The sequence below is a fragment of the Zophobas morio genome, unplaced genomic scaffold (genome assembly GCF_036711695.1).
Source record: "Zophobas morio isolate AGI-343-1 ecotype UQ-CSIRO unplaced genomic scaffold, CSIRO_AGI_Zmor_V1 ptg000031l, whole genome shotgun sequence".
Taxonomy (NCBI): domain Eukaryota; kingdom Metazoa; phylum Arthropoda; class Insecta; order Coleoptera; family Tenebrionidae; genus Zophobas; species Zophobas morio.
In genome coordinates, this window is record NW_026972136.1 from 8,456,104 (window position 1) to 8,471,502 (window position 15,399).

The window sequence follows — 15,399 nt, forward strand, 5'->3', positions numbered from 1 at the left end:
TTTAGTTGGATTTCAACATTAAAAACGAATTTAGTAATGTTTAAAATCGTCGGGCTGTGGCCCAGTGGTGAAAATTATAAACGCGATTTTTACACGTTGTATATGGTAGTTTCTATTACTTTGTGTTTAGTTGTTCATTCTGTATTTTATACGGTGGAAGTGTTGCTGCTTTTCGGGAGTGACGTAAAACTTTTAGTTAGAACGATATTTCTGGCGTTAACGCAAACACTAGCCCTCATTAAAAGTTGTTTCTTTGTCGTCAACTTGAAGAGACTCAAACAATTAATGGTCGTCATGGAAAGTGAGGTTTTTCAGCCTCAGTCAAGCGAACAATGGAATAAAATTAAACCAAAACTGAGATTTTGCAACACAGCGAACAGAGCATTTTTAGTGATGGTATATCTTACTTTAACACTGTTTTTATTATTGCCTGTTGTAACAAACTTGACGAAAAATTATATATTACCGTTCCATGGTTGGTATCCTTGGTATACTGGAAGGTCGCCGGCTTACGAAATGACTTATTTTTTTCAAAGTGTGTCTCTTATTTTTCGCTCGACGACGACTGTTGGCGTTGATACTTTTATCACTGCGTTAAATACGTATGTGGCTACACAATGCATTCTTTTATGTGATACTTTGCAAAACCTCAAGCTGAAAGGATCTAGTCATGAAAAATTAAAACGGAGTTTTTTGCATTATAATCAGATTTTGAGGTGATATTATTTTATTATAATGAAAAACATTTCGTCATTTTGTTTACATTTGCAGCTTTGCTAAGAATAGTAATACTTTTTTCAACTGGATTATTTTGTCTCAGTTTTTTTCGAGCTCAATTGCGGTAGCTCTAACGATGTTTCTTCTCAGTGTGGTAAGAAATAGATGAACTTTGATTTCTGGTAACGGTTTTTTGATTAGACTAATCCATCCAGCACTGAAGGACATACACTTCTTTCTTATCTAGGTGTAGTTCTTTTGGAACTGTTTATGTACTGTTGGTTTGGGAACGAAGTTGAAATTCAGGTGAGAAAAAATTGGTTCCTTATAAGTAGAAACGTACAAATCGATAAAATAATGTTAAACCAAGGTACATTAAACCTGCAGCGAATTTATACCAAATTTTTAAAAAAATTAGTTTCCCTAACATATTTTCTGTTCTTTTAATTTAATGGCTGTTTCTGTCGAAGTTTTTTACTTAACAATCACGTTCATACCACAATTTTCCTTTCTAGTAATGGAATACACGATGGTCTTTCGCTACCTATTAAAGAATACATTTTTTATGAGTTGCAATTACGCTTGCACGTACATTTAAGGGCTCTTGCAAAATACATTATCTCTAGTTTTTTATAAACACTGTATTTAAATTTCCACTGTTCGACGAAAGTGCTCGTCCAAAGTGCATATTTATTACAATTTGCGAGACTGACGTGAGGAATAAATATTTTTCATTAATACTAAAGTATCTATTAAAGGGACATTCCTTTTCTAAAGTGTCAGTTAGGCATTAACATTTCAGCCGAAAACTCACTGTTACTGAAACTGATTATAAAATATTTTTTTGTGTAATTCGAAGTGTTAATCCAAACACAATGAAACATTTTAGTTGGACTTCAGCAATAAAAACAAATTTATTCTTGTTTAAAATCGTCGGACTGTGGCCCAGTGATGAACAATACAAACACGATGTTTACACGATATACATGATAGTTTCCATTACTTTATGCTCATTTGCCCACTCCGTATTTTATACGGTGGAAGTGTTGTTACTTTTCGGGAGTGACCTAAGCGATTTAATTAGTACGTTATATCTGGCCGTAACTCAGACACTAGTCTTCATCAAAAGTTGTTTCTTTGTGATAAACATGAGGAGAGTCAAGCACTTATTAGTTGTTCTGGAAAGTGAACTTTTCCAGCCTCAGTCAAGCCAACAAAGAAAAAAAATCGAACCAGCTTTAAGATCCTATAATAGAGCAAACAGATCATTTTTGTTGTTGGTAAATGTTACAGTGGTGCTGTTTTTATTGACACCAGTTCTAACAAGCGCAACGAAAGATTATATGCTTCCAATTCAGGCTTGGTATCCGTGGTGTACTGCAAAGTCTCCAGCTTACGAATTCACTTACTTGTTTCAAGCTGTGTCTGCTATTTTTCACGGTACAACGAGTGTTAGCATCGACACTTTTGTCAGTGCTTTAAATACGTATGTGGCGGCACAATGCATTCTTTTATGTGATACTTTGCAAAACCTCAGACTAGAAGGATACAGTCATGATACATTCAAGAGAAGTATTTTGCATCACAAACTGATCTTAAGGTGATATTTTTTATTGTGGAGGGGAATATTTATCATTTATACGTTTGTAGCTTTGCCAAAAATAGTAATGCTTTTTTCAACTGGATTGTTTTGTGTCAATTTTTTTCGAGCTCAATTTCTGCTGCTTTAACAATGTTTCTTCTCAGTTTGGTAAGATACTGTATGTATTTTTATGTATCTAATAGTTTTTTCAATTAGACTGACCCGTTCAGTAGTGAGGGGCAAGCACTCCTCTTTTGTTTAAGTGTTGTTATTCTTGAGCTGTTTACGTACTGTTGGTTTGGAAATGAAGTTGAAATTCAGGTGAGGTAAAAATTCACACCTTACACACAGAAATATACAAATAGTAAAAAATATAAAGTTGCACAACATTGTGAAATTTTTACTTTATATTTGAATTTAGATTTAGGGTTTCATCCAATCAATCAAATTTTATTTATACCTGTATGCTAAATATTATAAATATTATTCACACCCCTATCTGTACCCCACACGTTATAACACTTTCAACTAAATATACTCCACTGTTTTGGTATGCTTACACCCATTTTCCCCTGCCTTTCCTTTTTCAAATCCACTAGTTTTCTTCCTACTTCTTCCTCTGTGATTGGCTCCATTTTGTAATTTTCGTCTTTTTCTTTTATTTCAGTCGCTTCTTGTTTTCAGCGATTTCATAAAATGTTTTTCCCATCGCTACATCCCCTTTTTTTCTCTTGCAGTTTCTTCCCTATTCCTGTTCTTTCTTCATTATTTGCTCTTTACGGTCTTTGCATTTCCTTCTATGTTAATTTCTTCCTTGTTCAATTTTTAAAGCGTAACATTTCTCATTTCACCAGTCACTTTTTCTCCCTCCACTTCCACTTATATTAATTTCTATCTTCACTTCTGCTTCTTTTATCTACCTTCATGACCCACTAATCCTCTCATCCCATATTATTCTCATATATTTTCCGGCTTTCTCCTTTACTTTTTCCTGTTTTTTGGCATATTCCTCTATTTCAACCTCCAGTGACATATATTCGGAGTGTATCCTTTCTCCTACTTTGAACTGAGAAATTTCTTCCCATGCATTTTCATTCGATATTGAATAATTTATTATTGTCCAATTTTCTTTCTATTCGAAATTTAGTCCCAACAGTTGCTTTCCTTTCTTAGTTTCACTTTTATTTACTTTTTTTACCATGTATTCTTTCTGTTTTTTCTCCTATTCTTGCATTGAAATCTCCGCCTACAACTATCATATATTTCTTATTTTTCCTTTCATTGCTATCTATCATGGTGCTCCAAATCATTAATCTTTCTTCTTCACGGCAGTTCATCTTTAATTCTTTCCTTTCTTGTTTCATCCCCATTATTATGTCCCCTTTAGCTCTGTCTTCTTTCTTTTCTCTTTCTGCCTCCTGACATATTCAGGATTAGATTCCTTTGGCAATTTCTGATCCATATTTTTCCACTCTTTTAGTTCTCTTCATGTTTCTACTAAACCTACGATGTCAAAATTCGCTACATACCTACTCCCAAAAATAATTTTCTCTGTTTTTCAGTCAGTCTTTTCTTGTTCATTCTCTTTCTTTTTACCATCTCCTCGGCCCTTATTCGAAATTATTCTAACCATTTCAATCTTACTTTGCTCATCTTTTTCATAACTTCTACTATATCCGCAGCTAAAGTCGTTTTGGAATTTTCTTTTAAATTTGCCTTTCCCTCTGATGGTTTTTTGACCATTTATCACCATAATAGGATATACTTTTACTTACCTTTAGCCTCTTTTCCTTCCTGTTTATGTTCCGTTGGTAATCTTTCACTTTTATATTTTCTTGACTTTTCATAACCCTTACAGTACGAAAAAAGTAGTCTCCCGTTTCTGTCTGTCTGTCTGTCCATCTGGTGTCTGTATCCATTTTTATTAGATACGTAATCTCCTAAACTGCTGAACCGATTATTATCAAATTTTGTATGTGTGTTAAAAATAAATATCATCTAGATGGTTAAATGCTAGTCCAAATTTGGCTAATTATACCCACCAACAATTTGATGACGTCATTTTAATGAACTATATTTTAAAATGTTCTGAATGTTATACAAAAATATACTCCTGTATTTGTAGTGTACGAATCCGCTTTCAGTTTTTTCGCTAAACGTTCAAATTTTTTAGTTCTGTTTTGAAAAGACAAACTCATTCAAATCAAACTAATTTCTACATGACATTCATTCGATGTATAAACATAAATAAACACTTGAGCTTCAGATTGCTATTACCTAGTGTTGAAGAATAAGGGATGTTATTTATGCCTCTGGTTTTTACTTTACAGCTGTTATTGCAAAACGAAAATCGTAAAATCAAATTTTATATTTTTTTAAAGAACTAGAATTTTCGGATTATACTTATAACATTCGCTCAATACTTACTGTGAAATGAAGAACCTCGTTTTCTAGAAAATGTGAGAATACCCACGTCTTTATTTAATTATGATCGAATAAGAATAATAATAATCCTATTCAAAACATTTTGTTTCATTGTGGTTTCATTAATAATTTTAGTCTTCTGTTTTGAAGAGCAACTCATTTAAATTAAATAAATTTCTACGTGACATTCTTTCGATGTATAAACATAAACAATGGCAGTTAAGCATGTACACTGATAATTATACACTCTTTTCCGTTAGTTATTTACTTTGAATATTTTTCACATATTTTGCGTATATCTGCGGACGGTAGCTCCTTGAAATTTGTAATTTGCACCACTGGTTTTTACTATGTAAAGGTTATCAGAAAACAAAATTAAATTTGTTTATAATTTTTCAAATAAGCGGAATTCTTTGGATTGTACTTCAAGGGCGAGAGAAGTTCTGTTGAAGTAACGCTGGACCAATTTTTCATAGACGGTCTAAATCTACAAAAAAACTTAATGTCATTTTTAAGAAAATACAAACTTGCTGTGAATAAAATTGTACATTTTCTAAAAAAAGAATCAGTGCTCACGATGCCAAATAAAAGAAAAGCTGTACAACTAGAGTGAACCAGATTTTCACTTGATTTCTCTTGAAAATTATTAAGAAATGACTCCATTATAAATGGATTATGTTTTTTCCTAACGGCGTGCGGAAGGTGACTAGTTTCCACACCCCAACCCGTGCAGAAAGTGATACTTTTCCGCACTAATGCGAGAATTAAAATGTAAGTAATTTTTAAAGATTTATTGAGGTATCATTAACAAATATTTTGCGAAAAATTTAATCGCTCAAAGACGTGAAAGAAGCCGTTAGGAAAAACGTTGTAGCTAATGCGCGCTGACTTACCACACTTGTTAGGAAAATAACTATTTTCTATCTGGTCGCTGATTTGGAGACAACTTCCTACGGTTCTACGGTAACTAGAGTGATTATTACACAACAGTCAGAAAATCACATAACCAATTTATAACATGATAACATTTTAAAGACAAGCAAATTGTCTGAATACCATTTAAAAAATTTACCACTAAAAAATAAACTTATCTACATTCTATATTTGCTAACTTCTGCCACCTTTGTAAGAACAAATCTTTTCTAGAAATATTATTTTTTTTAGAAAGATCAAAGTAATTTCCACCACGGTTGACGCATTAAATGATTTCAGAAGGTTCTGATAACCTGTGACATTTCGCAGTCACGATCAGCAGTGTTAAGAAAAAATGCATCCAATATTTTTTCGTTACTCTGTTCCTACATATAATTAAAAAAAAGATTTTAGGCAAAGCAGAGTTTAAGCACTTTTCGGAATTTAAACTGGTGATTTTTTTAAATGACTCCACAATGTTTCCTTTTATAAAATATCACACTTTAATATACATAAAATTTTTGATGAGAATGGTAACACAACACGATATTCTTAAAATAACTTAAAATCTCACAATAAATCGATCCAGTAGTTTCGAGTAACTAATAAAATCGCCAATCGACGAAAGGCAGACAGACAGACGGAAAAGTGAGGCCCTAATTTACGCCTGTTGTATTTACCAATGACAGTTTCGTTCGAAGAATATTTAGTTAACAATCACGTTAATTTCGCGATCTCCCTTTTCCAGTTCCAGCAGTGGAATACACAATTATTTTTCACCGCTTATTAAAGAATGCATTTTTTATTAGTCGCAATTACGCTTCCACATGCATAAGGACTTTTCAGCAGTATATTTAACCCTTAATTTTTATAAACACTGTATTTAAATTTCCACTGTACAACGAGAGTATTCATCGAAAATGCACGAGATCAAAGTTATAATTTGTAGGACTAGCGTCAATAATAAAGAAACGTTTAAAAGGACATTCCTTTCGTAAAATGTCAGTTGTATATTAACATTTCACTGAAAAAACTCGCGCTTATTGAAAGTGACAAGTTTTTAATTGCGAAAATATTTCAGAAAAAGTAAGTAGTAGTAAGTAGTCTTGCTAAGAGCATTTTCCTAATTACCCTCTGCTTGATACAAAACAGCAATGGCAAATTTTAGTTGGATTTCAGCAATAAAAGCAAATTTAATAATGTTTAAAATTGTCGGACTATGGCCCAGTGGTGAAAAATACAAACATGATTTTTACGCATTATACACCGTAGTTTCTATTACTCTATGCTTATTTGCCCACTCTGTATTTTTTACAGTGGAAGTGTTATTGCTTTTCAGGAGTGACATAACAGTTTTAATTAGAACGTTATTTCTGGCGTTAACACAAACACTATCCTTCATTAAAAGTTGTTTCTTTGTGAAGAACCTAAGAAAACTCAAGCACTTAGTAGTAATTCTGGAAAGTGACCTTTTTCAACCCCAATCAAGTGATCAACGACACAAAATTGAACCAGCTTTGAGGTCTTGCAAGAGAGCAAACAGATCATTTTTTTCGTTGGTGTATTTCACTTTAACACTGTTTTTATTATTACCAGTTCTAACAAACACGACGAAGGATTATATACTACCAGTGCAGGCGTGGTATCCATGGTATACTGAAAAATCGCCAGCTTATGAATTCACTTATTTATTTCAAATTGTGTCTACTATTTTTCGCGGTACAACGAGTATTAGCATTGACACTTTTGTCACTGCTTTAAATACATATGTCGCTACACAATGTATCCTTTTATGTGATACTCTGCAAAATGTCAGATTAGAAGAAAACAGTCATGAAACATTAAAGCGAAGTATCTTGCATCATAAACTGATCTTGAGGTGACAGTATTTATCGTGGAATCAAATATTCTATCAACATGTTTACGTTTGTAGCTTTGCTAAAAACAGTAATGTTTTTTTCAACTGGATTATTTTGTGTCAATTTTTTTCGACCTCAGTTTCTGTGGCTTTAACGATGTTTCTTCTCAGTTTGGTAAGAAAATGTACATACTTTTATTTATTCTAACGGTTTTTTAATCAGATTGATCCATTCAGTAGTGAGGGACATGCACTTCTCTTTTATCTAAGTGTAGTCATTCTTGAGATATTTATGTACTGTTGGTTTGGAAACGAAGTTGAAATTCAGGTGAGCTAAAAAGTGTCTAAAGTTCTCTGGATTCTGGATTCTGGATTTTTAATTTATGGGGGCTGACCGCAGCCAGCCGGCACTTAGGCCTCGCCTTTGGGCCCATTGTACCTTCCCCAAGTCCATATCAGGGTGTTTTCCCGCTCCTCTACTCGTCAAGCCATCCAACTGCTTGAATGTACTTGAGTAATGCAGAGGGTGGAAACTCCCTGATATTTGCCATACTAGGCCAGATGTCCCCTAGTATGGATTCCCTGTAGGAGGCTAGGGCTGGACACTCACGAAGAATGTGCTCAGCTGTTTCCTCTTCTTCATTGCATCCACGACAGATTGGGTCTGTTACTACCCCTATCGTATGTAGATGTTTGTTAAACTGGTAATGTCCCGTAAGGAATCCTACCAGTTTACGCAGTTTGTCCCTTGAAAGTGAGAGATAAAATTTTGTCAACTTACGGTCTGGTGTCGCCATACAAGCTCTACTATGCCGACAGCTGCTCAACGTCGCCCATATCTGCTCATGGCGTCTATGGGTATATTGCTTTACGAGTTCGTTCGAGAGGGCGACCGAAGGCGTGATTGCCGGTTCGGGTCCCCAGAAGGGCATGCGCGCGGCTGGCTTCGCCATCTCATCTGCCCTCTCGTTTCCTTCGTTGCCACTGTGTCCTTTGATCCAACAAAGTTCCACACTATTCCTCTGCGTTACATACTTTAGCGTTTGTCTGCACTCCCAAACCAGCCCGGATCGAACCATACAGCTGTCCAGGGCTAGTAGTGCAGACTTGCTGTCAGTAAGTATGCGTATTGATTTGTTGCCGATTTCACGTTCAGCAATGATTCTAGCTCCCAGCATTATTCCCATCAGTTCTGTTTGTAAGACAGACGTGTGGGTGCCGAGAGGTACACTGATTTGTGCGTTCAGTTGTTCGGAGTAGATGCCGGCTCCTGAACCACTATCTGTTTTGGCACCATCGACATAGATATCTATGTCGGCTCGTCCTTTTGAATTATCATTCATTGATATTCTATATGTCTTCTCATATATTAATTTTGTGCCCATTCGGTCACAGCCCATCCTTAACAAGGGTATTCTGTTGAACGCCTCCGTTAAGATCCGAGTGTGCTTCGTTGTGCGGCCTTGTTTGTTCCATACTCCCAGAGAGTGAAGTCTTAGAGACGAAAGTTCTCCTTCAAGTTATTTCGAAATGCCTCCATTGCAGATAGATTACGCTTTTAGCTGGTTGCCGATTTGGAAACAATCTTTATTTCGTACGGTTGCTGTGGAATATTTATTATTACACAACCTTAATATTGTATATCACACTTCATTAAACATCGCCGCGTTTCAGCAGCTACGCTGCCGTCTTTTTGAGTTTAGTATCCACATATATTAAGATGATACATACTTTACTGTTAATTTATGTGATTCCACACTGAATTTATTATGTTATAATAACTGCGGCTACTTCTTTAATTATACTCTTATCTCTTGTATTATTCGAGCCGGATTTTATTAATAAGTGATTTATGTTACAGCAAAAAACTGAAAAATGACTTGACATGAAATTATTAATGCCAATCCATGTCTTTGCTTAAATATGTCGATTTTGCGGAAATTTAATCCTACTAGTAAAAATAGACATTTTATACGAACATTTTTAACATAAAAGAAAATACGACAGTTTGTGTTACAACTACGTACACAAACTTTTCGACATTTTCACTATTATATTTTATTATTTTTCTTAAATAAACATTTTATAATATTATTAAATAAACGAAATCCTAGCAAGCTTTAAAGGAAAGTAGCAACAAATTAAATATTAGTTATTTTCAGAGCAGTCAGATCCCATACTCAGCTTTCGAATCCGATTGGACAGGAATACCAATAGAAGCCAAAAAGAATCTTCTCATCTTCATCATGAGAGCCCAGAAGCCCATCAAAATGTCGGCGATCAACCTGTTCTCACTATCTCTGGCCACCTTCACAACGGTAAGCGAGTTTCAGGTTCCATGGGTCTCAACCATCGGCAACCAGTTATACCTTCATCAAAGTAAACCAAAATTTTTATCACACAGTGAGGCGAAACTAAATACTAATTTTAGCGAAATTGTTTTTTTTTTCTCTCTTAAAAATATAAAAAAAAATAGTTCTATATGCAAAAATTAGGCACTTTTTAGTAAATAAAAAAATATATAATTCCAAACTCCTCGAAAAAAATTTGTAAGATACAAAGCACAAGCGAATCAAATTTTACATAATATAAATATAATTTTGAATTCTGCTCAAAGACCTGATTTTTTCCAACTTATTAATTCAACTATGCTGAAACTCGAATAAATATTAGCACAAAATTTCTTTGGCTGACAAGAAATCATTCATCAATAATATTCATATAAATTGTTACGAAACTTTTTGAATCATAGCTGGCCTTAAAAATTAATTTTAAGTTGGGTAAAATAAAATTGTAAAAACGAGTGACACTGACAACATAACGGTGGCTAACATTAGACAACCAACTATACTTTTTATCGATTACTCCAGCATCGGAGAGTAGGGTTTTTACTCGCAAAATTGTGTCGTAAGTAAATATATAAACATGTAATGTAGACTATTTCTAAAAACAAGGAGTCAAAATCAGCAAAAATTACAATCAAAATAACGTTAAAATCTGACTGAAATATTTCAAGCAGTTTTTCGAACTACCTTATGTAAATTTTTGACAATAATTTTAACAATTCTGGAGACTCCTTACTAAAAAAACTCCAATTTTCTTTCCTTCCACTTAAAAATATCTTAACAAATTCATTCCCTTTTCCAGATTTTGCGAACGTCTTGGTCGTACTTCGCTGTTCTGCGTCAAGTAAACGCTCAAGAATAACCAAACTAACTTTTAATTTACACATAGAGTCACAATTGACGCTTTGCACACCCTGCGTAAATATAAGTATTCCCTATAGTTACCAAATAGACAAATCAATCGTGATAGGTAGGTGATTAGTGAATAGTTAAGTGCCTAAACCCTAAATTATAACTAGTTATAAGCCCACTTAGTATTTAAGCCTTGTTACATGTATTAAAAATTAGCATTAGATATTTATTTTTAAGACTGTCACAGCTTTATGATTAAAGAAAATCCCACAGATTCTAGCAAACTTTTTTCCCTCTTCCCATCAACCCTCTAAATCCAAACCAAAGAAAGTGAAACCTGTGCGGCCATATCACACCTTCATTATCGCCAGCCAGAGAATCACTTCGCACCATTTCAGAGTCAACACAAATGAAGAATTATGGGCTGTTTAGTGTCTACCCAACCCTCCCTGGTCAAACAAAGGAGATTAGACTGACCAGAAACGTGACCAAAGCAAGATCCAGTTTTTTAGAGGAGGTCCCAGCAGGACCGGCTTCAGAACAGTAGAAGTGTTTATCCTATGAAACGTCCAGAAACATACCACCTGAAGCCGGTCCTAGTTTCCATGCTCTCTCCCAATTAACACGAGCGCGAAAATTGAAGCATGAGCGGCCATTTTTCTTTGTCATTATCTCCGTACCCTTTCACACGTCCTTAATAAAACGTGTTCAAGCAGTGTTTGTTTGTTTGTCAAAGATGGGCGAGGAAAAGAACACCATTGGTGTGGTCTCTTGGATTCAATTAGGAGTCGTAAAATTTTTACGGCCACTTCAGATAATGGGTATCGGGAGAGGCGATTGTGGGGCTATAAAGGACATCATGGTAGCGGTTTATGGAAAGGTGCAATTAATGGAGACGCAGGTTTTACGTACGAGTTCGTGCTCGGCATGAGTGTGGAATGGACTTTTATGGAACAATTGACAATAAGACGAATTCGTTTGAATTGTTGAACTTCCGGGTGGCTGGGAAGCTTTTTATGATTTTCTGCAGTGTGGGCTAAAATTTATTCATTACGATGAAGCAGTAGTTTTGAATAAAAGTGATGAAATAGTAGTTTGGGAAAATTTTTAAATTTGCTTTTCCAACTATGGTTATGAAGTTATAAATAAAGCGATAATATGGTGATTTATAAAGCATTTTGCTCCTCAAAATCCCTTTACTGCAACAAAAATACATTTCAGAATTAAATCAATCGATCAGCATTAGCAATGACCACATCTGCAAAGGTCACGTTTCTCACCTTCTCGAAAGCCACTATTCGGAATACTAATAGCGGATTAAGACTTGACACCGCAGAAATGGTAAGTAGTAAATATTTACACAGACACTGAAAACACGGAGTCGCCAAATCACACCCAAACAATTTCATCAACAATAATAAAATTTTCCCCTAATAAGGAAATAATAAACAATTTTTTTTATGCAAATATTATGAACTAATTTATTTTTAATTTTTTTACATCTACTAAAAAAATTCGGAATTTAAATTTTGAAAAAAACAAAAAAATAATGTGTTAAAAATCAAAGATGAATAAGATAAACTGAAACTAAAAAATTCGGCATTTTTACCAAGAGCAATAACTAAGGGAAATAATGTAATAATTTTAACGAATGTCTAATTCGTTCGTTTCCAAAACTTTGTCACCAATTAAGATGCTGAAATCTTTTCCAAAATGTGTCTATTTAACCCTTCCAGAAAATTGATGACGTCATCTGTGTTTTTAAAATAGCTATACGAACAGTTCAATGGCGAACTTCCATTTCAAAGTTCACATAAAGTAGAGTGCATTTTTGAAATAAATATTTTACCAACTAAAATAGTCAAATCTCAACCAGAATGTGTTGATTACTCAAAAAGTGATTATAATTTTATTAATAGTTTAATAAAACACATCCATTTGAAATTTTACAAGATGATTTCTTTTTGTTGGTGTGGACAAGCAAATTACAGTTTCTTTTGGAAATTATATAAGTTTATTTTTCAAAATTTTGAGACGAAACTGATGTTCATTTAGGATTTATGATGTTATTTACAATCGAATTATTCTTTCCAGAAGAAATATATTTAGATGCACATGGTATTGGTTCTGCTTGGGAGACATGATGGTACTATTTTTCTATCGTTCAAGTTTTCAATAATATCACAATTTTTCCTTTAATTTCCACTTTCTTTTTTTCAAGAAAGTCCATGGTCAATAGTTTTATATAACTTTTTGTTGTTAGTAAAAAATTAAATTGAAAACTTAGGGTGTTAAAAAAACGTTTTCTTTTTCGTAGATATTCTTTCTTAAACTTAAAAGCAATGGCGTTTACAAACTTTCAATATTTTTCATTGATTTTCAAAAATTATGTAAATACTTGAAATATCTAACATAAATAAAATAAAAAGTTGTTTATAAATTAAATTTAAGATTTGATTTAGAGTTAATGCGAAACAATAGGTCTTCCATTTCAGTCTGTCTGTCGTCTGTGTCTGTTTTTTTTTTTGATATAGAGGTATATTTTAAAAATATTGTGTAGATGGGAAAACACTAACCAAATTTGTCTAATCAACCCCATCAACAATATGATGACGTCACCTCAATATGTTGGATGATAAACGTGATTTAAATTTTATAAAATATCATACTCCTACACTTTGTAGTTTATGAATATGTCTTAATTTTAGCCAAATTTTTTGGGAAAAAAAATCAAACTTGTGTGCCCGAAAATTTAAAAATATATTACTGATACTGCTTTATTGGTAGTACACGGAACCTTTTAACCTAAAATTTTACCAGTAAATTGCGATATTTCATTTTTTTTATTCCTTCTGGATCTTTTAGATGTATTTTGTCTTTTGGTTCTTTTAGATGTTTTGGACTTTTTGGAAGTTTTAGACATTTTGAACGTTTTGGATTCTTGAATTTTTTTAATTTTCGGGATTTTTTGGATTTACTGTATTTTCTGGATTTTCGAGATTTTTTGGATTTTCTGGACTCTCTGGATTTTCTAGATTTTCTGGATTCTCTGGAATTCCTGGTTTTTCAGGATTTTTTAGATTTTTGGAATTTTTGAGTTTTTGAGTTTTTGAGATTTTTTTAATTCTTCGGATTTTTTGGATTCTTTGAGTTTACTCTATTTTTTGTTCTTTCTTTCAATATGTCGGTGTATCTTTTAAAAAGGAAACAATTGCAATAACTATCGAATTTAAATGTGGAAAATACTTCGTTGTAAAGCTTAAGTACAGGTCAATAAAGTATATATATAGGATGTGTAAAATATATGACGTTTCATAAAAAAAACTTTTTCAAAAATTTTGATGTTAATATCAATCAATTCGACAGTGTTGATCCGGGACCATAAACACACTATATTTTAAGAAACAGCACCCTGAGATTAATATTCCTGAATTTTTTTTTAATTTTGAGCCAACTTTATCAAAAGCTCAATTTTTCAATATCACTGAAATTTTTTGCCCTTTTTGGGAGTGAGCTTTGTCACAAAATATGAAATGAAAGAGATTAATTATATATTTTTAATTCCCGAGCGTAAGCTAAGTAAGTATAGTAATCGAGTCCACCAGCCAAATTGCCACTTTCATATTTTCCCGACGTGTCATGACCTCTAGAGTACGAAACGTTTCCGTCTGTCTGTCTGTCTGGTGTTTGTATAGATTTTTATTAGACACGTAATCTCCAAAACTACCGGACCAACTGTTGTCAAATTTTGTATGTATATTAGGAATATCATGGAGATGGTTAAATGCTAACTAAAATTTGGCTAATCATCCCCACCACCAATAGGATAGCGTCATCTCTAAAATTTATAATAGTAAGTCTAGTTGGCGATGACGCGCACGTCACGGTTCACGTGAGCGTCATGGCCAACTAGAGCAGAAATTTAAGAAATGACCAGATATAACAATATAGAATCATGAGAATGTTACAGTGCACTTGCATTCCAATGCACGTCGAGATGAAAATTGTTTTGAGGATTTTTGTGCAAATTTTTTCAAAAGCTCAAATTTTCAGTACTCCTTCTCACTGAAAATTTCAACAATTTTTTTGTCTGTTGATTTCGACTTCCAACAGTTATTTTTGGCCCCATTTTTTCGAAAACTGCTTCAATTTTTCCAGAATCACCAATCGAAATATGGCAAAAAAGTGAATTTCAAATCAAATATTTCGAAAATTTTGCTCGGAATCCTAAACGCGCTATTTTTTTTTTTTCTTAATATACAGTTGTCGCCAAAAAATTTCAGACGTCAATGTGATTCAGTCGTCAGATAGTGTAAAGGAACCTTTGGATGTTTAGGTATTTTGAAAGTTTGACATTCCAGCTGTCCGAAATAATGACAATAAAGTATAGACTACATTAAAATTTTTGACATGACAGAAAAGTGAAGTTTGAAATTTTTTGTCGGAAACTGTAGGTACTTTTTTTCACTACAAGAAACCTAAAACATGTTTAAAATGGTAAACTTTTGCAGGGAAATATAGATTTTGCACTTAAGGTCCGCCCCTTGGTGTGACAACGAATGAAAAGTTCATCATAGTTAAGATAGAGACGGGTATATGTAGGTGGGGCTTAATTTTTGGCTTCCTCTTTTGCTTGATAATTATAGTTTCCTTTGAACATAATTTTGTAAGGACATGATGGTAATTTCTTGTAGAAAAATAAGGATTTT

At 33.4% G+C, this 15,399-nt stretch overlaps 1 protein-coding gene and 1 long non-coding RNA gene across 2 annotated transcripts in view; one reads left to right on the forward strand and one right to left on the reverse strand.

Annotated features, from left to right (window-relative positions):
* LOC135139365 (odorant receptor 4-like) overlaps positions 1 to 10,743 on the forward strand; it is a 146,040-nt gene extending 135,297 nt beyond the window's left edge. The window contains exons 5-6 of the mRNA XM_064069570.1: positions 9,656 to 9,811; positions 10,641 to 10,743. Coding sequence (XP_063925640.1) covers positions 9,656 to 9,811; positions 10,641 to 10,700 — 216 coding nt within the window. The 3' untranslated portion in view covers positions 10,701 to 10,743. The remainder of the gene's footprint in view (positions 1 to 9,655; positions 9,812 to 10,640) is intronic.
* On the reverse strand, positions 8,120 to 8,584 carry LOC135139242 (uncharacterized). Its single transcript, XR_010282142.1, has 2 exons — positions 8,293 to 8,584; positions 8,120 to 8,240 (listed from the first exon to the last, which is right to left on the reverse strand). It is a non-coding gene; the product is annotated as an uncharacterized LOC135139242 (long non-coding RNA).
* Positions 10,744 to 15,399: the final 4,656 nt, after the last annotated feature.